This window comes from Oenanthe melanoleuca, chromosome 5, assembly GCF_029582105.1.
Source record: "Oenanthe melanoleuca isolate GR-GAL-2019-014 chromosome 5, OMel1.0, whole genome shotgun sequence".
Taxonomy (NCBI): domain Eukaryota; kingdom Metazoa; phylum Chordata; class Aves; order Passeriformes; family Muscicapidae; genus Oenanthe; species Oenanthe melanoleuca.
In genome coordinates this window covers 53,091,253-53,115,251 of record NC_079339.1, presented here as the reverse complement: position 1 = coordinate 53,115,251, position 23,999 = coordinate 53,091,253, and the positions used below count along the sequence as shown (strand labels likewise).

The 23,999-nt window shown below is 44.8% G+C and overlaps 1 protein-coding gene across 2 annotated transcripts in view; it reads left to right on the top strand.

The window, feature by feature from the left end:
* JAG2 (jagged canonical Notch ligand 2) overlaps positions 1 to 7,715 on the top strand; it is a 68,328-nt gene extending 60,613 nt beyond the window's left edge. For both annotated transcript variants that reach the window (XM_056493556.1, XM_056493557.1), the window contains 4 exons: positions 546 to 791; positions 1,232 to 1,363; positions 2,378 to 2,534; positions 5,376 to 7,715. In XM_056493556.1, coding sequence (XP_056349531.1) covers positions 546 to 791; positions 1,232 to 1,363; positions 2,378 to 2,534; positions 5,376 to 5,848 — 1,008 coding nt within the window. In that variant the 3' untranslated portion in view covers positions 5,849 to 7,715. The remainder of the gene's footprint in view (positions 1 to 545; positions 792 to 1,231; positions 1,364 to 2,377; positions 2,535 to 5,375) is intronic.
* Positions 7,716 to 23,999: the final 16,284 nt, after the last annotated feature.

Sequence of the window (23,999 nt, the reverse complement as noted above, 5' to 3'; positions counted from 1 at the left end):
ATCCTGAGTTGGAAGGGACCCACAGGGATCATCCAAGTCCAGTTCCTGGAATGGAGCTGTGTTTGGAAATTTGCTGCACCCCAGTAATTTGTGGGTACCAGCAACCTGTTACCTTTTGGGAGCATGGTTGGAGTGATTGTGCTTATCACCAATGTGCATCAGCTCTTAATATATTCAGCATTCTCTGGCAGGGGTCTCAGTATGAATATTGAAGAAATTAATCTTTGTGGTGTTATTTCTTTTTCGATATTGTAGAAGCCTAGAGGATTAGATTAAAATAAATGCTTAAATTTCTGTATAACTCAGGTGGGACAAATCCATAAACTTCTAAGGAGATATGCCTGAGTGGTTTCTCAGATTCTTTGCACAGATTTTTACTCTTGTGTCTGTACAAAATGTCCTCATTACATGGAAGAGCAGATCCATCTGCTACTAGGACTACAGCAGTATCAAAAGACAGATATTTTTCTATGTGAATTGCTTATTTGGATTTGATGCATGAGAACAACTACCTGTAACAGTGCTTTATTCTTTTTAATTTCTAGGTGTGGTGTGGAAAAAAGCCTTGTCTGTTACACAAATACTGGGATAATTCCAACAACCAGTGTCCCATGGGTCAGGAATGCCAGGAGAAGTATATGAAATGCTTTCAGCCACCATGCACAAACTGGGGTGAATGCAGTGCCTCTGAACCTCTGCCTATCAATATCAAGTGTCTGCCTAATTCTGGGTACTTGGACAACGACTGTGCTAGAATTACTTTAATTTTTAATGGAGACAAAGTCCCCCAGGTGAGAATGGAATTCTTAATGAAGTGTGGCAATATATGTAGGGATCTATTCTATGTCACAGCATGCAAGATTAAGGTTTTTAGTACGGCTCCTTGCTATTATAAGCTTGCACATTTTATTACTAGACTCCTCTGTTGCTTTTAATTGTGCTTTGTCTAAAGGGTAAGGCAAAATTCAGGTTTATACTGAATATTTTATCTTCTTGAGTCTTGAAGAACTATTTGCATTTCAAGATGGGCTCAGATTATACTAATATAATCATGTAGGCTGAATTCCTTGCCCTTCATTCCAAAACCCTATTCCTCACTTTTCTGCCCTTTCTTGCTCCCCTCTTTGCTGCCTTCATCAGTTCTTAGCAACTGCAAGAACTGAAGGTCCTTATTTTTGCATGCTGTTTTTAGCTTGAGCTAAAATGACACATTCTCCCTTGCTTCTAACAGGGCACTACAACAGAAAATATCTGTTCTGAAATCCGGTATTTACCAGCTACTAGGACTGTTTCTAGGGACAGAACTCTGATAATATTGTGTGATCCATCTTACTCCACAGAGAATGCAGTGGAAGTAGCTATTGTAAGTATGAGATGTGTGTATATATATACAAATATGTTTTCTTATTGTTTTTGCTGGGGAAGAAGTTGTTCAAGCTTGTTTCACTTGAATGCAGGTGGAGCAATCTGTGGCTTAGTCTTGTCTGCAAAGCAATTTTGTGATCTCACAATTTCCTACACTTCCAGAGAGCTGAAACTGCGGATTTTGTTAATGACAGATGGCTACTACATATAAGCTCATGATAAATTACTATAAAGACTAGTTCAGCCCAAATTAGTGAGCAGGTGTCTGCTTGTTGTGTCAGAAATGTTGGGCTCTTGACCTTTTCAGTAAGAGGATGCAGTTACAGGTGGCTGAACTTGGGTTGTTCTTGTGAAGAGGTTTCTGCTGTGCATTTAGTGTATGGCTGCTTCAGGAGTGTTCTTTAAACACAAGGTACTAAGTGAGAAGTGGAAGGCGGTGCAAGTTGAACAGATGAAAGTAACTGTTGCCCTGATGAACTAAAGACTTGCTTTAGTTGCATTTACAGCTCCATGCCTGTGTATAGCTTAGTTTTAAATAAAGAGTTAATTTTCATGGTATATGTTTATCCAGGCACAAGCTGGACTATCTGTCTCTGCTAGTACTGTAAAGAGCATGCTGAGCCATGATGCAGGGAGCAAAGTGTATGGTATAAATAGAGCAGATTGTTATTAGTCCAAGCTTCTATCTAGATAATCCACATGTCTTGAACCGTTCCAAACTATGACTAAGTTTGGCTCATCAGTTTAAGTAACATGGAAGTCACTGTCTTTCCTTTGAGGTTTGCTAAATTAACAAGCAGGTGTGCTACCCACCAAGTCTGACGCTGCATCTGCAGTTTGGGTAGAGCCAGCTATGCTGTTGCTGTGGTAAGCTTTTAGAGAGCTGTTTGTAGCTACTGTCAGGCAAATTCAACCGAGTGAGCTCAATTAAGATGTTGCTGGATTTAGAAAGTACTTCTCCATGGTTAGGTGGCTGCAATAACTTCTTGCTTTCCCCCTTCACTCCCTGTAGTCCTTTGTCCCGCACCGAGATGAACAAGATAACAGCCTCATTCAGAATGCTGCTAATACAATAGTGAATGCCATCACCAAGCGACAGAACAGCACAGTTATGTTGGCAGTAACTGAAGTCAAAGTTGAGACCATCGTTGTTGGGAATTCATCATCAGGTAAGGCTCCAGTGCATACCTCCTCTGTGCTGTGCTTTGTGTTCCCCTGCTGTCAGACTTCTCTTATCTTCTTTACACATTGGAGAAAATGATCCACCAGGTTGTGTCCTTAGTTGCTGTTACTAACTGAAGAGAAAGAGGCTTTGAGATGAAGATTCTGTGCTTGTGTGCTAATTTAAACTTCATCCTTAACGTGATATTCTTGCCATGGTTTTACCTCTGACTTCCAACCCAGCTCTCCAGCCCAAGCACACCTTTTCATAAGATCAGGAGTTGTTCCAATCCTGTCCAATTCTCCTACGTGAACCTTAAACCAGCCTCAGCTCTTGATGCTGCTGCACTGAGGCTGTGAGGAAAGGAAAGCACGGGGAAGAGGGAAGGTGTGGTGTGATACCAATCTCCTCTGAAGTGCTCATGTGCTATTTATTTACCTTAACAAGAGTTAAAGATGTCTAGTTTCTTTCAATGCTTGGCCATGATGTTAAACTTTGCTCTTTTTCAACATGTGTTTCTCACTAGTGCACAGCTGGCTTAAAATGTAGCATTTGTTCCTCTTTAAGAGGATATGGTGTGATTAGAGACCTTTATCTCTGAATGCTGGCTCTCCAAGAGCTGTGCCAAAATAAGCTATTGGAGGTTTTGCATGCCTGTGTTCCTGCCTGGGGGAGGCAGGAGATGGGCTTGTGGAAGATGCTGGTAGGCTCAAGTTCAACTAAGCCCCAGAGTGGAAATCTTACAATGGTAGGAGGCTCTCCCAACTTTTTCCTAGACCTCCCCGACATAATCTTCTGGAAGATCTTCCATCCATAGTCCAAACAATTAGGAGATTGCCTGGTTCCACTTCCCTTGCATTTTTCTTCTAGGAAATGCCTTTCATCTGTTAAAGTCTTGGCAAATTTGCTGTTTCCTCAGCTCTCCTGAAGGAGCGTGCCTGCTTTGTGCTTGCCTTAAACAGCAGTTGTGTAGAAGATAAGGAATGAGCTGGGATTTTGACACACCTCAGCCTCTGGCTTTTCTGATTGCACATTAAATTCTAGGGCTAAAGGGCTGCAGATTACTTTGCCTCCCACCTCAATAAGATTTAAAGGCTCTCCCAAAATAGTGGATTAATTTGGTTTCTCTTGCAAAATGGTTTCCAGACTCCTCATTTTAATGTGATTCTTCCGTATTGATCACTGGCCCTTAGTTCTTTAAGTGGAATTGTTATGAAGCAAACTTCAACATATTTTATTTTATTTGTTCTATTGCTGCCCCTTAATTGGTTGAGGTGGGTGAAAACCTATCAGAAAATGTGGTCTAAAACCCTGTGTGTTGAGAATCTCATTTCTGTGGGATGCTCAAGTGTCTAGGTGAAGATGATAATTTAGATGCTTTATTGATTTCCTCTAGCTTTTAGAAATAGTAGTCTGTATTTGAAATCTGTATGCCGAGAATTCTGTTTAAAGAACCTGTTACTAAGTAATCTTGGATCCATGTTCATATGATGAAATAATAGATGTGATAGCAGTGAGAATGCAGGCTTTGTATTCTAATCTTGGAGAGGCTGTTATGAGCTCCTTTTTCTATGAAGTATTTCTCCCATTCATGATTTAATGTTAGGGTGCTTATAAAAAATCAGGAGAGAAAAGCAGTTACTCATGTGAGTGCAATCCTTCCCATAACTGCTAAATTACAATATTGAGATCCCTTGAGGCCAATTATGTTGGCAGTTTACTCACCCTCCTTTACCAAAAGGAAATGTTTGAGAATGTGTCACATTCCACATAAGAATGTGCTCAGAAGGCACTTGAACATCGAGCGAAGAACTGGTGTTGAAACAGGAGTTGTTTTTGTATATAGTCATTTCCAGGTTATTCTGTAAGCAGATGTTGTAAAACTGCTGAGGGAATTTATGTTTGGATGAGGCATTAGAGTGGTGGGTTGACAGCATTTGTCTGCAGAGCTGTTGAGCAATCCTATTGCTCTCTATGAACACAAAGCACCTCATCTCTTGTTGCCCCTTACCATGTGTGAGTTTTTGCTTATCAAGAAGAGTAGAAATACAGCTCTCCTAGCTGTACAGCTCTTGAGGAGGAAGGGGGGAAGAAGTCCAAACATACATAAATTTTTCAGAAATATTTCTATAGAGAAGTAATCTGTCTATGCAGCTGGGAGGACACTGTAGTGAGGTTTGGATTGGGAGAGTGGAGAAAAGCAATTGCCTCAACTTTTGTTGTTTGTTGAGCAATGAAGACTCTTCTCTCTAGGGCCAATATTCTGATATTTCATCCTGAGGTAGAACAGGAACTTGCTGAAGAATGCATGATCAATTTGGTTACGCAGCCCTAACCTGAATGTTTTTGGAGATCATTGATACATAAATGTCTGTAGACACTGAAAGTAAGGAACTTTTCTTTCTGATGATACATGCAGGATGTGTTTGGGGTGCAAGTCCCAGTACTTCTAGAGCAACTTGGAGGCACAGCACTCCATTGCTGCCTCCTGCTAGGAGAAGGATTTTCAGGATTACTCAGATTTTCTCAGCCAACTTTGCATAGATACCTGAGAAAGATGCTACTTAAAAAAAACCAGTTTGTCTGTTGGAGGGGACAAAAGATCTCAAATGGAGCTTTCTTTCCTCATCATTAATCATGTAAAATAAACTAGTAAAGAGCACTTTCAGATGGACCTGGTGCATTCAGGCAGTTGTTACTGTGCTGTAAAGACATCTTTCTTCCTTTCTCCTAAAAATGCTTTGGCAGTCATCTGTAATTAAATATGGATATTTCTCTTGCAAATGTTCAGTGCTGTTTATCTTGTTCTGTTAACGTGAGACTTTATTTCTTTCCATTTGCCCTCTAGATTATTTGGTTCCAATTCTTTGTGCGGTATTTAGCATTGTGTGGCTGACTTGTATAATCATCTGCGTGTGGTGGACTCGGAAGAGAAGAAAAGAGAGAGAGAGAAGCCGTCCTCCCAGAGAAGAGGGTGCCAATAATCAGTGGGCACCTTTAAATCCCATAAGAAATCCTATAGACAGATCTTACAGTAACAAAGACATTCGTTACGAATGCAAAAACTTCATATCTCCTCAAAAGAGAACTTGTGATGCAGTAGAGGAGTATGTAGAGTATGAGGAAGAGGAGGATGAAGAGGAGGAAAGAGATGAGGAAATGGACAAATTCCTCTCTCACAAACTCGCAAAGCCTTTGCCGACAAAGGTGTCTGACACATCAGAGAGCAGTCCAGTAAAGAAATCCCATCAAATAGGCAAAATGGACAACAGATCAGTAAAAAATGTGAATGCATCAAACTTTGAAGGCAGTAGAGACTAACCTGTATTTGGGATGTAGGCAGACTGCGCCTGCGCTTGCTGGGGAGGGGAAAAATTGACATCTCCACTTTGCATCAAGGACTAAAAATATCTGGAGTCAAATGTTCATAGTTTCTTTATTTTGCGTAAAAAAAATAAATAAAAATAATAAATAAAATTTATTTTGTTTCTTTAGCCTTGTATAAATTATTCAATGATTGTCAGATGAAAAAAAAATGAGTAATCTTTGATAGTTGCTATTTTTGTAAAGTTTACTTATAATACACTCGCTGTGTGGCAGAGGAGAGGTTGTATTTTCAATATGTGTAAAGTTTATTACAAAAGACTGTACACTGTTTACAGAATGTATTTCTTTTTATTACTTGCTCTAATTTAATGGTGGCTTTAAAACCTCCTGGTTGAGGAAATTGTGTGAACTTTAAACTGCTTTCTTGACTTTGAATCTCTATTAATGGCAGCTCACTGCACTTGTTACGTTGGTAGCTTCTGTAAGATTTTTCCAAATTTGCCTTACACACTTTGTAATAGGAACAAAAAAAATTATAGAGATCTTTCAACTGTGGTTTAAAAGTGGCCTTTTTATTTCTGTTTAATTACTTTAGAATTGCAGTATTGAAGCATGTGACAAGTGCCTTGAGATTAAACTTTTTCTATAGCAACTGTCAAAGACTGCCATATCAATATAGTAAAATTGTGAGAACTCTAGGTTCCCCAACTGACACAGTTTATTTTCTAATAGTGAAAGTGCTTTTTTGTAAATATGTACATATTAAATGAATCACTCTGTATATTTGATTTAATAAGTTAAATATTTTGGTCTTTTTTTTTTTTTCTTTTTTTTTTTTACATGTCATTCCTTTTAATTTATGTTGCAGAAAAGGAGGTTCTATGGCAGTTTATAAGACTTTTTTTGGTATTATGTCCAGATTAGAAAATGATGTTAATACAATCAATGTTAGGAATCTGTTGGTCATTTGTATTTACATAGGAGCATAACCACTTACGTGTAAATAGATCCAGAAATGTTTGTTTATCCCCATGTTCAGCCCATCTCAAGAACACTAACGGGTGCATCTACTGTACAGTACCAACATAGAGAGGCATTGTTTTTCTTTTGTGAATATGTTAATTACATGTGGTATTACTTTTTTTGCGTTTAAATACAGGCCTAATGAAGGGAACAATATTTTCCTCAGTCTTGTTTCTGTTGTGCTTTATTCATCTTTCGCTCTAAAGGAAAAAGGCTGGCAAGCTCAGAGGATGGGAGTACCTCAGTAGAAATGGTTAAATATTATGGAAGGCTTATGCTTTTTTTTTTTTTTTTTTTTTTTTTTTTTTTTTTTTTTTTAAAGGCTTTTATTATTGCTGTTAACTGGGCAGACTATAAGTTTATTTTAATTACTGAAGAAGCATAACACTACATACACCTAGTTACCCTACCACTGAGAAGAACGGATGTCTGAGAGTGTAAACTCTGGCCCACGAGCAATGTAAACATGAATGTTTTGAAACCAGTTATTTTATACAGGAATGCAGGATTTGCTTTGCAGGATCATCTGTTTTAGTACATTTTTTTGACATGTTCTTAAAAAAAATAAAAACCTTTCAGAAAAGAAACTATTTATTAAAGCATTTTATAATGATGTTTGTTGTAACTTTTTTACTTGTGCTAAATATTCAAAACTTATTTTGATAACCTGGTTAGGAGTTAGTTTAGAAAAGGGTACTATCCTTCTCATGTTCCCCAGTATAATCCTGAGTATTTAAACCAAAAACACTTTTTTTCTGCTACTCTTGTAACTTTTTGTACTGTAATGCTGCTGTCTTCCATAATCTAATAAAATGATTCCCTCATTGTGTGTAAGATACTTCAGGTTGTTGTTTGCTTTCTAAGTGCTTGGAGCTCGGATGGACAGAGGAGGAGTGGAAGTCCAGGTTCAATTCCTGTAACCCGAGCGTGCAGCTCCGAGTGCTGGTGCTTTCCTGTCCTGTACCACAGCCAGCCTGCAGAGCAGCTGCTGTCAGAGACACCTGCAGTGCCCAGCTGGGGCTGTCCCTGCAGAGCAGCAGGGCTGTTGAGCTGCTGGAGCTGGGCTGGATGATCCCCGAGGTTCTCAGCCAGCTCACATGTTCAGTGTGTTCCATGTGCCTGTTCTGCAGTTCTCCCCCTGGCTGCTCAGTGCAGCCTTGTCTGAGCAGAGCTTGGCTTCCTGGGGTCAGAACAGGCTGCCTGAGCATGCAGGGGCCTGAAGAGGTGTCCTTTCACAATTGGGTTGGATTCTGAAGTAATACCTTTCTCTACTCTGCAGCCATTCAAAGCTTTTAAATGTCATGCTCCAATCTCAGCTGTCTATCCCTGTTTCTGTAACAGTTCCTTTGTATATGATGTTTTACATAGTAAAAGATTAATTCCTGTAAGATAATATGGAATATAAAAGTTGAATTTTTCCTAGTAACTATCAGCATCTGAGGCAGAATTCTAGTTTCTAGCAGAGCTTTTATTCCGGTCATCATTCAGCTACTCTTTATTGCTTTTCTTGGAGTATTTGCTTGTCTTCATCGTGACAGAAGCAACTCTCAACTGAGTCAGTTCTCAAAATATAATTCTGTTACCTTTCTCAAAAGAACTCGTAGGTTTATATATGTTTGGAATAAATTCCCTGCTGTTCTGTCATGGTTTGGCTCACTGTTCCTGAAGGTGCTAATTCTGCTTCTTCCCAGTACTGAAGGAGCATATAAAGTAAAGGGGGCACACCAGTGGTCATCACCCACTGTTCTGAACAAAGGGACTGATCCTGTGTCTAGGGGTTGTTCCCCTGTGGCTTCACAAAACCACCACAGGCAAATGTTCAGTTTTGTAGTGCTCTTTCCCTGCTAAAACCAAGAATTATTTGATGCCTCCTTCATGTGATGAGTGAGTTATATACACTGAGATATGTGAAACAAGATGAGTAAGGTTAGGAGGATAAACAAAAAGTAAACTTTCTGACTTGTGCAAATTCACCTTGCTCGGTTTTATGCAGACTTTATTTTTATGCTGCTCTTAAATTACTTGTATGTCTCCATATGCCTCATCTCACCTTATTCAGTAGTTTTGTTTCCTCTTGATTTATTTTTGCAGGAGATGTTAGACTCTTTCATCTTGACTTTTTGCTGCTGCACATGTGCTAAGCATTATGGTGCTGCTGGAATCTTCTCTGTTACAAGAACTACATAATGAGGCAAACTAATAAATGGACTCTTGTGATTTTTCTAAGCAATGAGTAGTTCTGGGTTAATTTTTCTTCCCTGATGCTCTTTCCAAGACCTGATGTTAACCTGAAACACCTGCTGAGCTCAATTTCTTTTTTTGGCCATTTGCTGTTGTCTGGTTTGTTCTTCAGCAGGCCACGTAATTATTCCCCTTCAGATCTGACTGTGCTTGGATGGGAAGTTAATGATGTATCCAGCAAAATAACTCACTCAGACCATACCTTTCCAAGAGCAAGCTAAGGGCTGAAAGGCATTTCAGGCACTGTCTTGAAAGCTGCAGACACCAGCTGCAGTTCTAGTTGTGAGGAAACTTGGACAAAAGGGATGGGATTAGGGTGTAACAGATTTTCAGAGGAATTTGTGTTAGAGATATGATGTGTGTGGCTGAATTGAACTCTGTTACTGAGTGCTGGTGAGCCATCCTAGTGCTTTGGATGCTCTAGAGAAGGGATGAGCCTGAAGAACAGTTCAAGAAGCTTGTGAGCTGCCCTGGTCAGCTGGCATCTCTGAGGTGTAGTAGTGACCTTTAGGAGGTTTCTTGTAGGTGAGGGGAGTAGAGGTTGTCTTTGCTCTTCCTCCATTCTCAGCACTAAAGCTGTGCTTGTATCAAGCTTACTCTTGCTGTGAAAAAATTATGGGACTCTGCAGCTTGCTCTGTTCAGTGCTGGAAGCAGATCCTGACTAGCCCAGTGTTCTTATTTCATTTTCACAGATAGTGGGGTAAAGAATGGGCTTATAAAAGAGTAAAGGAACAAAAGGTCCCCTTGAGAAAGAGAGATGACTAAATCCTTTCCAAGTCCATCCTTGTTTCTATATGAATATGTGAAACGTTCTGCTTTTGCTCTGTACACATTATGCTCTGCATATTTTTTCAGTGTGACAGAGACTCAGTCTAAGTGCAAAAATATCTCTTCTTCAACCACTTGATTGTAAACATGTGCTTGCAATCAAAAGTTTATAAATGAATGTCATAAGTAGGGATAAATGAATGTTGCTAAGTAGGAAGTTTTGGTTTTTTTATGAGAATCATTAAGTTCCATGGTTCATTGGGTTACCTTTTCTCTTGGAAAAGCTATCAATCTAAGAAATCTGGATGGTTTCTATGAATCTCCTTTTTATGTTGTATTTACTATTTCTAGAGCAAGAAGAAACAGACAATGTACAGGGCAGTGTACATTACAAATGAGCTGAACAGAGACCCACCTGTCCTGCTTCAAAGTTAGTAATCTGGGGATTTCTGCAGACAATCAGCATGATTTTGTAGAAATTCTTCTCAAAGGATATTTTGCACTATCTTTATGAAAGGAGTGCATAAATCCCTTGAGGGACCAGTGAGCCAGTCTTTAGAAGCTCAGAAGAAAAGCTCTATTTAATTTTTTTCTTGGCAACAAATCTTCTTCTAGTTTTGTCTAGATGGGAAAAAAATCGTGGAAAACTTATGCAATGTTGAGGAGATGTCATGTTTTCACTCATATTAATGTACTCCATCCATATTACTCTTTGTAACTACTGAGACACAAGGAATGAATGTGCTTTGCTGAAGTCACACTAAGATTTCCTGCTTTCCAGTGGTGGATGAGGCAGAAGGGTCACTTTACAGGTGTAAATGTGACATTCTGTAAGGATGCAAGACCATGATTAGGGAGGCACGATGTTTTCTGACCTTTGGGTTCCCAAGAGAGGCTGTCACTTTCAAATGTTCTGGCAAAAAAGAACAACACAGCCAACCAAAAATCCTGCAGCCCTGTTGGGCTGGGAGAGACTTGTTAACCTGTGGGCCTTTCTCAGCTGCTATCCCATCTTTGCTCCCACCCATCTGAAGGAGGCTGGGGTTGGAGGGGACTTCTCCCTGTGGCAGATCTGCTGTGCTGATAGGCTGTGGAGGGAGGTTGGGAGGGAGCAGGGGAGCAGGTTTGGAAACTGCTGTGGCAGCTGCCCTTTGAAGGCTTGGCCATCTGCCTGCAGGCATAACTCTGGGCATAACCCCACCTCTTCATTAATGAAGCCCCAGCTGTGGGTGGAAGTTGCTCAGCCACAGCTGCACTGGTGCAGATCAAAGGTCCATCTACTGCAGCTTCCTCTGTCCTGCAGTGGCCAGAGGGAGATGCTTACAGAAAGTGCAAGGCAGCAGCAAATTGCAGCACGAGCCCTTCTCACACCCATTCAGCTCTTCCAGTCAGCACTTTGGGGTCATGTTTGATAGGCACTTCTCCTCTGTAGCATCATATCATCCTTCTTTTGCTTTAGGCCTCCACAACGTGCTGTGGCAATGAATTCCACAAGTGTACCATGAATTGGGTGGAAAAGTGCTTCATTCTGTTTGTTGGGAACCTGCTCCTCAAGGTCATGTAAAAACAGCAAGCAGTTGTTTCCATCCCCACAACATTTGGGAATTACAGTGTAGACACCACTTTCTCCCTAAGTGTTGGAGTTCAAAGTCACAGTCTCTTCTCTTTCCACTTGCAGACCTGTTCCAGGTCTCCAGCTGGTTTTCCTATATGACCTCTGTGCCCTTCCAAATTATTCTCTGTCCCTTTGGAGTCAGATTGACCAAACTGAACAGCATCTGATGTGTGGGCACCCCACAAAGGCCAGCACTGTTCTATACTCTGCTCAGATCCTTTCTTGACAATCCCTGGTCTGGTTTCCTTTAGAACCATATTGGCTTTGATGATGAGAAGGAAGAGGTGGTTGTTTCCTGCCTTGGCTCTGCATGCTCCTGGTCCTTATAAAAGCAAAGTTGCCTGTGGTGTCACTGTTCAGAGTGCTGGGGTCCCTCAAGAAGCTCACTCTGCCATAAGTGTCTGCAAGGAGCAGCACTGGGGTGTGGGGTCTGAGCACTGTGATCCTGTCTATTTGGGGCAGGTGGGAGTGGGTGGATGTGCCAGTGACAAGGATCTGTGCACACCAGGCAGTGCAGGAACGAGCCCTGCAGCCTTCCCAGCAGCCAGGAGGCTGAAAAGGATGTGGGCATCAGGGAATGTGGAAGAAGACTGTGTTTTGGGGAATGCTGCATCAGAAGGATCTAGGGGTGAGGGTAAGGTGGTACCACATTGCACTGGTTCATCCCTCCTCAGTTTCTGTGCTGGTGAAGAGCTGTGCCACAAGTCCCAGCTGGCAGAGTCTGTCTCACAAGTGGTGCACCCACAGCCCTGCACTCTGAAAGGGCCACACTAATGCTGCACCACCACTTGTGGTTTGCTGCTGGAGAGGCAGAAGGGAGAAGGAGGAAGGGGTGGGTGGCTGGTGGCCACTGCCCTGTGCCCAGCCCTGGGCAGACATGTGGCTGCTCAAACTGAGGAGAGCAGCCCAGGAGGCTTCTCTCCATCACTGTCTGTCAGAGAGCATCAGCTCTGGTTCATCACTGGGATAGCTCTTAGGAAAAGCTTTCCCATGCCTGACAGCTGCTTCAGACAGCTCTCTGTTTTAGGAGCAGAGGAAATCCTCTGCCAGGGCTGTTCTAGGTCCTGATACCTGCAAGTACTGGAAAAAGCAATTCAAAATTCGTTTTGTGTATCTAGGAGTTATAGTTACAAATAAACATGTAGCTGTACATCATTTCAAAATAGTGCATGATAGATTTGGGGAGAAGGAGGTTGTCCCTCCTCTTGAACTCTTTTTAGCCTGTGAACCAGGGCCTGACCTCTCCATGGGTTAGAAATGATGGGACAGTTTGTATCTGTTTCTCCTTTTGCCATGTGCCTTATCTAAGTGCTTCCCTCTTTGGTGGTCCCCTCACTGATGAGTGTCTGCATGACTGGGCTCCACTCCAAAATCCTCCATGTGTTGCTTACAAGGAGGTGCAAAGGGGTGAGAGGAAGGGCTCAGTGCTGAGCCCCCCAGTCAGCCTGTGCAGGGAAAGGGCCAGCCAGCCCTTTTCTGGCTGAGGTGATGTTCCTGACCTGCTCTGCCTTCTGTGGGGTACAACTGCCCCAGACAGGGCTGGTCCCTCCACTGGGCACTGCAGCTCAACTGCTGCAGCATTTCCTCATCCCCACTTCCCAAAAGAAAACAGAAATGGTTTTCTTGATGAGTGGAGCAGCTTCTCAATGGGAGATAAAACTGCTGGAGTTGAGCACTCGGGCAAGTTAAAAGGTGAGCATGGATCAGCAGGCTCTTACTTGTCTTCAATTTTTATTTTTTTTAATTAAATGGTAACCAAAAATAGAAAGAAGAGAAAAAAAAATCAACTCTGCTGTGTCAGGACATTCTTGAAGCATGCACTGGGAAGTGCAAGGATGCTGCCTGTGCCACTGGGCTGTGCCTGGGTGCCACCCTCAGCCTGGTGAGGCTCCCTGGCGTGGTGGCACAGGGACAGCCCTCCTGCAGGTCCCCAGGGAGGACTCTGACAGGCTGCTGACATCACTGTCACTGCAGATCAACCAGCAGGGCTATCTCAAGTGCAGCAATATCTTCTGAAAAAGTGAGGAGAAGCCTCTTTGCACCGTGTGGCCCTGGACAAAACCCTGCTAATGGGCAGTGGTGGTGGGAGCAGAGACCCAGCACCTTCTAGGGGCATGGCTGGCAGCAGCCTGGCTGTGTGGGACCCACAGCTCAGGGCAGTGGAGGGAGCACATGGCCCACATTTTCCAGCCTGGCTGTTTGGATTTTGCTCTATATTTAGTGCCCCAAAGGAGGGCTTTGATTTGCAGTGTTTCCCAGCACCTGCTGCTCCCGTGCACTCTGGTGGTCTATATGGGTCCCAGCAATCCTCGGCTTCAGCTGCTCCAGCTCCATGCCTAAATTTGGGTACTGCAGCTTGGGAGCTGCTGGTGCTATATTCTGCTGGGGTTTGTGTTTCTCCTGCTGTGGGGCATGCTGCTAATCTGGGGTTTGTGGGCAGTGTGTTTTCAAAACAAGGGTGGCTTTGATTTGCCAGTTTCTGGTTCGGCTCATCTGAGCGATTAATCATTTATCAGAGCAGAGAGAGATTAAAACTTACAGAAATAAAATCTGAATAGAGGCTGGCTGCTGTTCCCAGCAGCAGATGCCTGGCACACACAGGGAGGCTGGTGCAGGACATCCCTCTTGCAGTGGGAGCATGTTCCAAGGGCTGTTCCCTGCACACCAGGGGAAAGGCTGGGCTCTGTGCTGAGTGTGACCACCCTGCTGTCCAAACCTCCAGCTGACACTGACAGCTCACTGGGGCACTGCTGCAAGTGGAGCCAGGGCTGGCCTTTTAAGGAGCCCTGGGCTGGGACTGGGCATAAACACTTCTCCCTTTCATGCTCATTTCCAGGGCAGGTAATTTATGTATCTTGGTAAGAATTGGCAACTGTGTCCATGCTTCTGTCCCTTCGTAATATCCTGTTGTTTCTTCCCAGAGAGAAATACCAGCAGACATTCAAGGTTACTTCCTTGGCATGCTCTGTGTGTTTTCAGCCTGATTGTATCTGCACTGTGTAGATGTTTCCTGACATGCTCTATCTCCCCTGCTCTTGCATCACAGCCTGAGCACTGCTCTGCTGCAGCAGACCTTTCCTTTGGACCACTGCCCCAGCTGTCTGCTCCCAGCCATATTCCCTCCTTTGACTCCCAGATTGCTCCTCAGACACTTTGTAGTGCTTGGTAAGCCTTGGATGTTGAAGCAGGAGATGAGCATGGCACAGATCAGATCCCACACAGGTGCTGCAAAGGGCCCTCACCTCTCTTATTTCAAGACAAATGGAATCTCTCAAAGGTGGCTTTAAAAATGGGAGGCTGACTGCTCCCAAATGTTGTTCTGGGTCTCTGCAGCACCTGGACAAGGATCCTGGTGCATGCCTGGTTCCCTGACCCCACTGCTCCTTTTGCCCATCCAGACCTTGAGAAGTGAGTCCAGCTTTGTTGTTCCTCATTGCTCCAGGATGCCCTGACATTCCTTAGGGGGATCAGAGCTCATTCCATCCCCAGTGCCAGCCCTGGTCCAGCCCAGCTCAGGGTCTGTATCACTCGTGATGCTGCAGATGAAAGCTGCTGTTTGTTTACAAGCTTTCCTCAATTAGAACTCATTTGCTGCTCACACACTATATTTAAAAGCTCATGTCTAAATCAGCACTGGTGATTTAGGAGTGCCTGTTTTGTTTTCTTTCCTAGATACATATGATAATTCCTCCACCTGTTAAAAATCTGTTGCTAATATTTGCTGTCAGGTTTGGTTGTTGTTGTTGTTGTTGTTGGGTTTTTTTGTTTTTGGTTTTTTTTTGTCCCCTGCCAGGATAGCCAGAGGCCTGCAAGTGTTTATTTAACTCTAGCTGTTTACTTCTCATAAATTTCCCTGCCTGAAAATCCATTTGGGATCAGCAGGAAAAAGCTTTGCAATCATGCTGGATTGGATTAAAATAGACAGAAAGTTTCAGTTTGGGCATTTTGGCAGCTCTGGGTCTCTTCAGAGCTGCTCTGAGTGAGGCATTCCAGCACACAGCCCCAGTGCTGTGCAGGGGATAAGTTCATGTCCTGGTGCCACTTTGTACCCCAGTGTCCTGGCCAGGGCAGGTGTCCCAGAGCTGGGGCAGGGCAGGAGCTCTGCCCATGGGATGCTTCCCTGAGAACCTCCCTCCTCAGGGAACTGCTCCAAGCAGAGCCACTGCACCATCCCACTGGTGTATATCTCACCTTTCAGCCTCAATTTCTGCAGGTCAGCTAAGTAGGGAAAAATAGGATTTAAATTTTTTTTCTCAAGGTTATTGTTTTTAAAACTTTTTTTGTATTTTTTTTAAATTATGTTCATTCTTCATTAATTTTGTTAATTCATTCCAAATTTATCACATAACTGATGTCTCTGTATACCTTGTTTCAGAATATCCAATCAACCTGATCAGATTCACCCATGGGAGGATGATTTTACTCTTTCAAGAAAAATTTTGTCCAGATTGCAAAGCCCTTGCTGTAAAAATTGCATTGAGTTTTGCACTTGTTTTACTGCACCTTTCCGTGAATGAGGTGTGAGAGCTCCTGAGCCAAATTCCAGTGTGAACTTGGGAAACTCAGGGTAAGCCCAGGACGAGAAGACAAGATTCCTCACTGTGCAGATGAGCTGATGCAGGAAGATTCCAAGGAGCAGGAGCACGCCCAAGGTTTGAAACCCATGGCTTTGGGTTTCATCAGTCATTTCTTCCAACTAAACCCTGTCCTGTCATGGCATTATTTGTAGAATTATCCCTTTCTATAACTTTTTGTCCACTTACTGAATTTTGATGAAATGGAATGTTTGCAGAGACCAAGATGGATTTTCCAAAGGGCTATGGACTGGGATGCTGGCACAAATGTTCCCATGTGTGTATCTGATTGGGACACACATTTTGTTTCCTCCAGGCCCCTGGGCCTTCCCTACATTTCATGCTTTAGCCAAGGGCCACCATTTCCCACTTCTGCACTTTGGAAATCAGCAGAATCATTCTGGATTCTCTGCAGTGTGCATGAAAAAATTTTCTTTTTTTCCTTCCATAATTTTTAGAACAACTCAAATGTCTTCAGGGATTCAGTCAGGAAACATAATCTTGAATAAGATAGAAACAAGAAAGTCAAGTCCTTGTTGTATCTTCCCTGCTATTTCCATCTCCAATGTATTTCCTCTCTCAAATTGCTTCTCTCCAGAGCCACACTCTGCCAGAGATAACTAGGTGGCAATGAGTGAAGAAAGGAACAGCATTGTCTACAGCTTTGAACCATGAATAGCCCTTGGAAAAACAGCAGCAGAGAGAGATACAAGTTCAGGTTGATAAAGCAGGTTGCCAAGTGACTGAAGCCTTGATCCTGTTTCACTGAACTCCCACAGGCATCACTTTTATCACTGCTCCCAGCCCACCCTGGGTGCCATCCCCAGGAACCTGGGCAGGCTGTGGCTGTGAGGGGCTCTGGGGATGGGGATGTGTTTGCTGCTGGGTACCAAGCACCCACACAGAGCAGCTGAGGTTCAGCATCCTGCTGGTGCTGTGCAGTGCCCTTTGGCTTTGTGCTCCTGGCAGGGTGAGCACAGCTGCACACACCTATATACACCACAATTATGTGTGTCAGGGCTCCAAGCTGTAAGGAAAATCCCAGCAACAGCTGCCACTTGCCAGTCCCCTGTGATGAAGAGAGGCCCTGAGCTCTCTGTTGATATGGTTGATATGTTGTTGATATTGCAGCTCATCCTCCACCAGGCAGAGCCCCCTGGCTGTGTTGATCCAAACCCTGGTGCCTCCCCAGAAGCACAATAGGCTGATCCCATGTGGAGGGGTCACCTCCTCCTCCTGTGCCAGACCCACAGCTGTGCCTTCACCAGGTGATGGATGAAAATGGAGCAATTTATGGCCATTTTGACTTCCCTACTGCCCTCTCTGCCTGCTTGGTGCCCATGACATGAACCACTGGGCACCCCAGCAGCACAGCCACTCACTGCTGTCCTGAGACCAGCTCTCAAAGCCTGCACAATGCCAGCCAGCAAAGAGAAACCCTATTTCAGTGCTAGCTGAGTAGCTGAACTGCAGCAGGATTTTGGAGGGGGTGGGGAGCAGGACAGGACACGCAGCAGTTTGCAGGGAGGCGTGTGGGGAAGTGTTGGAGCTGGAGATGGAGTAACAATGGCTCCAGTTTACATTGTGCTGCCCCAGCGCTGTGATCTGCTGCCAAGATCAACCCTGGAGAGAGGAACTCGAGAATAACACGAATGGTGTGGCAAGAGAGATACCCTCCAGCATATCCTGCTCCCTCGGACTTTGCCTTTGAGGCAGGAGTGAAATATTGGAGCTATTGTGGTGAAGTGAGGCTTAAAAATAGAAGGAAAAATTGCCGCTTGTTCTTTCTTTTTTTTTTCTTTCTCTCCAAGGGGACATTAATTGTTTTTAAGTTGTGGTACTTCTAGTTTGAGTCAAGGAGGAAAACACTTCAAGGCATTGACAGGGCTAGAAACCACATCACTCATCAGCTGTGGTGTGAGCTGCCCCTTATCTCCATGGCCTCAGCAATGCTGCTGCTCTGGGTGCTCTCCCCGGTGGGTTTCACACTGCTCCTGCATCATCCTCCAGCTCAAGATCCCTCCAGAGGAGCCTGGTTAACACCATGAATCCCACAAAAAACTGGTGCTGAAGCTCAGGTGGGTCAGCAGCATTTCTGGCTGCACGTGTGTGTTACCTGCAGGGAGCAGAGAGAGGGCTGGTGCCCGGGATTCCTGCACAGGAGGTGAAGCTGAATTCCTGGCAAAAACTGGAAATTCTCTTCTGTCTTGCAGGAGCAACAGTCTGGAGCCAAAGTGGGTTTAGGAAGTTACAAAGTTTATATTTCTTGCAGGGTTTTACCTCATTCAGAATTTTTTGTTATTTCAGGGATCTGTGGGCTGGTAAAGCTTAGGTCTCTCTGGGTTTTCTAAGAACTGCATTTATGTGAATGTGAGATGAAGCAGAGCAGCATCAGATCTGGTCACAGCCATGTGAATGCTGTTTATCACTATCTGAATGTCTTCAGAAACAGCACTGGCTGTGTGCTTCACGATGCTGCCAGCACTGGACTACTTGCAGGTGCCTTTCTGGGAGCACAGCACCCTCCCTGTCTGCCTCTGAGCTGCCTTGGGAGTGCAGGGGCCAGCCTGGGATGCCAGCACCAGCACTACAACCAGACAGCTGTGGACAGCTTCCAGCCAGGCTCCCAGGGCTTGTCCCCCCACCCCAGACCTGCTGCTAGCCTTTGATGAGTGACTGCTGCCACATGGGGACACGGCTGCTCCCCTACAAGGAGAGAGCTGCACTGGTTTGTATAAATATAGCACGTGACATTTATGTCTGAGTTTACCAAATTCGGCCCTTTCCCACTGGTGGACTGTGAGAACCAGCAGGGTGGTAGCGTTTATGGCCAGAAGGAATTGCTAAATCTGGATTTGCACAGATCACGGAGCTCAGTCACTCCAACCCAGCAGCTTGTCTCACTGAAGCTGGTGTTGCTCTGAAGACACTGGGAGATGGGGCAGCTCTTTCTCTTTGTCCCAAAAATTGGTCATCATCATTGCTCAGTCATGTGCTTTCCTTCTGGTTCAAGAACCCCTGTCCTTCTATGCCTTGATAATGGTGCAGATCCCAGAAGAGCTGAATATATTCACCTCTTCAAAGCATTTCTATCAGGCTGTCTCTCAGTCCTCTTTGCTAAAATTAAGGAAGCTCTAAGCCTCTAAGGTCTGCCTTTCTCCCTGCCTCTTGCATCCATGATGGATAGCACATATCCCTGCCAATCAGCATCAGAAACCTGATGTCCCACAAATGATTTCCAAAACTCAACATGTTTCATCCTCTCCTCAGGCTCTGGAAAGGGCCTGTGAGCAAACTTTGGGATAAAATCCTCCTATGGCCGAGATCCTATGGGCAGCAGGTTCTGGGCAAGCATCTGCAGGGGAGGTGGCCACCCTGGACCAGGAGCTGATGGTTTCTGTGGGACAGTGCCCAAGTGCAGGGCTCCTGGAGGAGCTCAGAGGAGCCACCATGCAACAGCTCATCTCTGCAGCAGATTCCATCAGCAAAAGGAAATGAATGAAGAACAAACAGAGGGCTTTAAAAGATGGAAAGAAAAGATAGTTTTTTATCTATGTGGAACCTGACAAAATACCCATGTGCTGTTAAGAGATGGCATGACTTGATAAATGTGATGGAAATACAGCATGGGGGCAGAGAAACAACTCAGGGCCCAGTACTGCAGTGGATATGGGTGTTGGCATCTCAGGCATTATCCCTGACCAGCCAGGACAGGTTGGATGGCAGTGCTGTGGGAGCAGTCTGTGGTGTTTTGGGTTCATGCTGGAAGGAGGGGCATTGACTCAACACTGAAGGTGGAGCAGGCTCTAAGCATTAGTGTGGGGTTTTTCCAATGTCATTAAAAAGGAAAAGGATAAAAACACCAACAGCACCTGAATGCTGGAAGAACAATGCGTCTCCATTTAGAATCTATTTGTGCATAGTTATATCAGTGATTTTAGGGCCTAAATCTCTGAGAGAAGACTGGGGTGAGAAAGTTCAAGATGTAGGACTTGACAGCCAGCACTGCTCACTGGAGAAGAGTCTCCTTTCCATGTGTTTCTCAGCTCAACACCAAAAAGAAGCCCCCAGGCAGCCTTCATTCTGTGCTCAATTAGGTGTGCAGAGTGGGCAGACACCTTCCAGCTCCCCAGGCAAAACCCAAATGCTGCACCCACCTCACTGTGCTTTGGCTTTGCCCAGGGTGGAGAAGAGCCAGGAACACTGGTGGCTTGCACCAGGGACAGGGAGAACAGTCCCCCTGCTCCCTGGCCAGCTGGTGCCTGGCCTGGTATCTGCTAGGACAGAAAAATAAACAAATTCCTTCCTGGGAATTATTACCTTGGTTGGAAGTGTTTTGTTGCCCTCTGTGCAGTGTTGGGTCTCAGGTGACAATTTAAGAATCCTCTGCCCACAGCTGGCTGACTCCAGTGAGGAAATTTCACCAATTTACCCACCAATCCACAAAATAATGTCACTGAAAGGGGACATTGCATGGGGTCTGCTGGTTATCAAATCATTCCTCCTTTAAAATATAAAATCTTTGCACAGGAATATTCACATTTACCTTGCTGTGAATCCTTTGCTCTTCAGAAGAAGAAACATTTAATATTTGTTGCTTTCAATCTGGACAGGAGACCAAGCAGCCTTCTCCTGCAAAGCTGTTTGGATGCCACAGAGCAGCCCATGGCTTTCAAACATGGCAAACTTGTCTTCCCTATGAGTAATAAATAACTAAAAATATACCCATCCTTGGTGAAGGGGAGAGGTGATTCAGCAAACACTTCAGCAATGGCCTGGGTGGCTTTAATCAGCTCAGAGATGCTGTGTGTAGTCATCTCACAAACAAGCTCATGGCAGCAGCTCCTGCACCTCTGAGTCAGACACAGTTCTGAATCCTCCCCAGTGACCTCAGAGTGGTTTCCCAAAGGGGGAGTCGAGTGCAGAGGATTTGGAGCTCACACATCTGCAGTGGGGCTGGGACACCACCCAGCTGAGGGGCCCTTTGTGCAGGACAGGAAGGCACAGGGGAAGAACATTTGTTAAAAACTTACTGCATGAGGCCAGCTTGTGGTGCAGCTCCTTCCTTCTGCCTTCCCCATTTTATCCAGAAGCTGAGTTCTGGATGGAGAGTTAATGAGAACTCCTGAGAGCACCTGCTTGGCTTCTGCCATCCACAGAAACGTTCCCAGGCTTGTTCCCTCGGCCTGGGCTGTGTCTGGCTCTGGAGACAGCTGCCAGGGAGGGATGGCCAGCCTGCCTTTGGCCCCAGAGCCTGCCCAGCACCCCAGCTCTGTGCTGCTGCTGTGGACCAGCCCTGGCCATGGGCAGTCATTGAGGTGTGCAGACACTGTACTCATGGTAAGCCCTCAAATTTTGGAAGTGCAATTGAGAGAACCTGTCTGGCAAGTGTTCCATGGCCCAGGAATCTGGATCCCCTCTGATGTGATCTCTCCTGTGTGCCTGCACTGCTCCTTTAATTGTTATCCTCCTTGCAGAATCTCCTTCCTTCCAGTCTGTGACTGTGCTGGACATCCTGCAGTGAAGTCTGACATTTCTGGGAGTGGATCCACTGAAGAAAAATACCTTTGAATATTCTGCTTTTCAGCAGTTTTCTCTCCCTACTGTGTTGTGCCATGAAAATTGATATCCCCTGGTTCCCCCTCCAGCCATCTCCTGCTTCCATTTCTGCCTGCACCTCCCCAGGGACTGCAGCCAGGTTGTCAAAGGTCAGCAGGCAGCAGGGTTAATACAGCCACAGGTCTGTGGCACAGCCCTCCTGAGCCAGAGCCCAGACCACAAACAGCCTGGGGCTCTTTTTGGACAAAACTTGGAGAAAGTGCTGCCTGCAGCACCCCCCTCACCAAGGGATGCTCACAGGGTCTCTGCACCCTGCTGCCTTCCACTCCTCTCACACATGCTCCCCAAGGAATTCTCTCTGCGCTCATATTGATGATAGGTCATGTGGATATTGATAAATTTGCAGCAGGGACAAGAGCCCTGTGTCCTCAGTTTGGATACCTGTGGCTTTTAGTTTAAGAATGTCCATGATTTGGGGTTGATTGTTTTTTTTCTCTCAGGCTTTCCCATTCCTCATGGCCCATCAGTGGCTTTCTGCCAGCTCTGCCATTCCTTGTCCCTCTGCCTGGCCAGTCTGTGAGAAAAATGAGTAAAATTACACAGCACAGGAATTTCCTTTGCTGACAGGGTAGAGGGACACACATTTATGTGATTCTGAAACCTGAGTTTGAAATATTGTTTCCAAACCCCAACAAATTTTTTTTAAAAAGTTTGAAATCTCCTTGGAAAGGTACAAGTGGGACTTCAGATGTCAGAAGAACATTTTCCATCAATACAATCAATGCTCCTTATTCCAGGCTTAGTGTTTTCTGAAGTACACTGCTGTTTGTAATAGAATATGCATTAAAAATTAATGAAAAGTTGTTTAAAAAAAATAAAAAGGAAAAAGAAAAGAAGACGGCTCCTAGAAAAGACTGAGAGTATATTTGACCTTGGCAAGAAAATGCCAGTGCAACTTCCTGCAAAGTCACTTTTGGTTGAAAGCTACATGTTCCCACAGAAAGTTTGAATTTATTTAAGGAATGGCATTTTCTTTTTTTTTTTTTTTTTTTTTTAATGTTACTGACAGAATAGGACTCAACCTGATTATTTGCAGGCAGCTGTCTAAATAAGCTATGACAAAAATGTCTTCTTGTGACACTGAAGAATGAGCAAAAGTATTTTTAGTCACTGAAGTGGATGTACTTAATATCACACATTTTCCCTCTGCACTTTTTCCAGTGTATTTCCCCAGGCTGCTGGGCAGCACTTGTGTCTGCTCAGGAATTTCATCACAGGGTTTTTTCTCTCAGTCTTGGGCCCACCTGAGCATCCTGCTGCCATATTGTCCTATTCTAATTCTCTCTTTTCTGCCCCAATGTGAGTTGATTGCTTCTTCCCCCTCCTTTGTCAGCCTGATAACCTTTTCAGGATCCCAGCCATTTGTTCACAAAGTGTGCATTGGTGCCCACAGGCAAATTTTAAGTCCCTAAATCCCCTCTTGGATGCCTCAGTGGTGCATTGAATCTGGTTCAATAGCCTCTTAAGAAACAGACCCTCCATAAAGAGCCAGGGGACAGGCACATCCCTTTCTTTCCTCTGCAGTTTGCCCTGCAGGATGAATAGGAGCATCCCAGCTTGCAGCTGATTATTTTTTTAACACTTGGAGACATCTGCCTGGGAAAGTAACTGCCTCCCTGGGATCTGCACGTGTTTGTGCATCACAGTAAGTCAGTGGAGGGCAATTCTCCAGAAAGGATCCTGGGCATGTGTGTGAGAGAAAGGAATTGCAGGGAGGCCCTGATAAAGTGAGGAGAGGCCCATGAATGACCTTTCCAGAGGAGGAGGAGGGGGAGGGCAGTGAAGAACAGGAGTGGAGCCAGTTCAACCACAGCGCCTTCCTCCTTCTGCAGAAAGGAAAGGCAAACGAAGATGTGAGTGTGGGAAACCCTGCATTCATTCCCAGAGACAGGACAGATCCAGTGCCTGAGGGACCCAAGCCCTGCAAGCTTCTCCCCATCCTGGTGCAAACAGTTCATCCCTTGCTCAGCTTGTCCCCCTGGCCACCCCACAGGGCCTGGCAGTGGCTGTCCCTGCCACAGGGCTTGTGCTCACACACAGTGCCACAAAGGAATCTCATAAAAGCTGGAGCAGGGCTGGTGCTTGGCCCTCCACCCCCTGACCCTCCAACAACTCAGTTAATGATTGTGGTTATCAGATACACTGCTCAGCAGTGCATCCATCACCAGGCTGACAGGGACTCAATCCCACCAGGGAGGGAATGTGCAAACACATCCAATCTCAGCCCAGCAGCCCCCAGTGCCTCTGCCCCTAAATCCAAGAGCAAACAGAGTTTCCATCAGGGCAAGGGCTGATGTGCTTTAT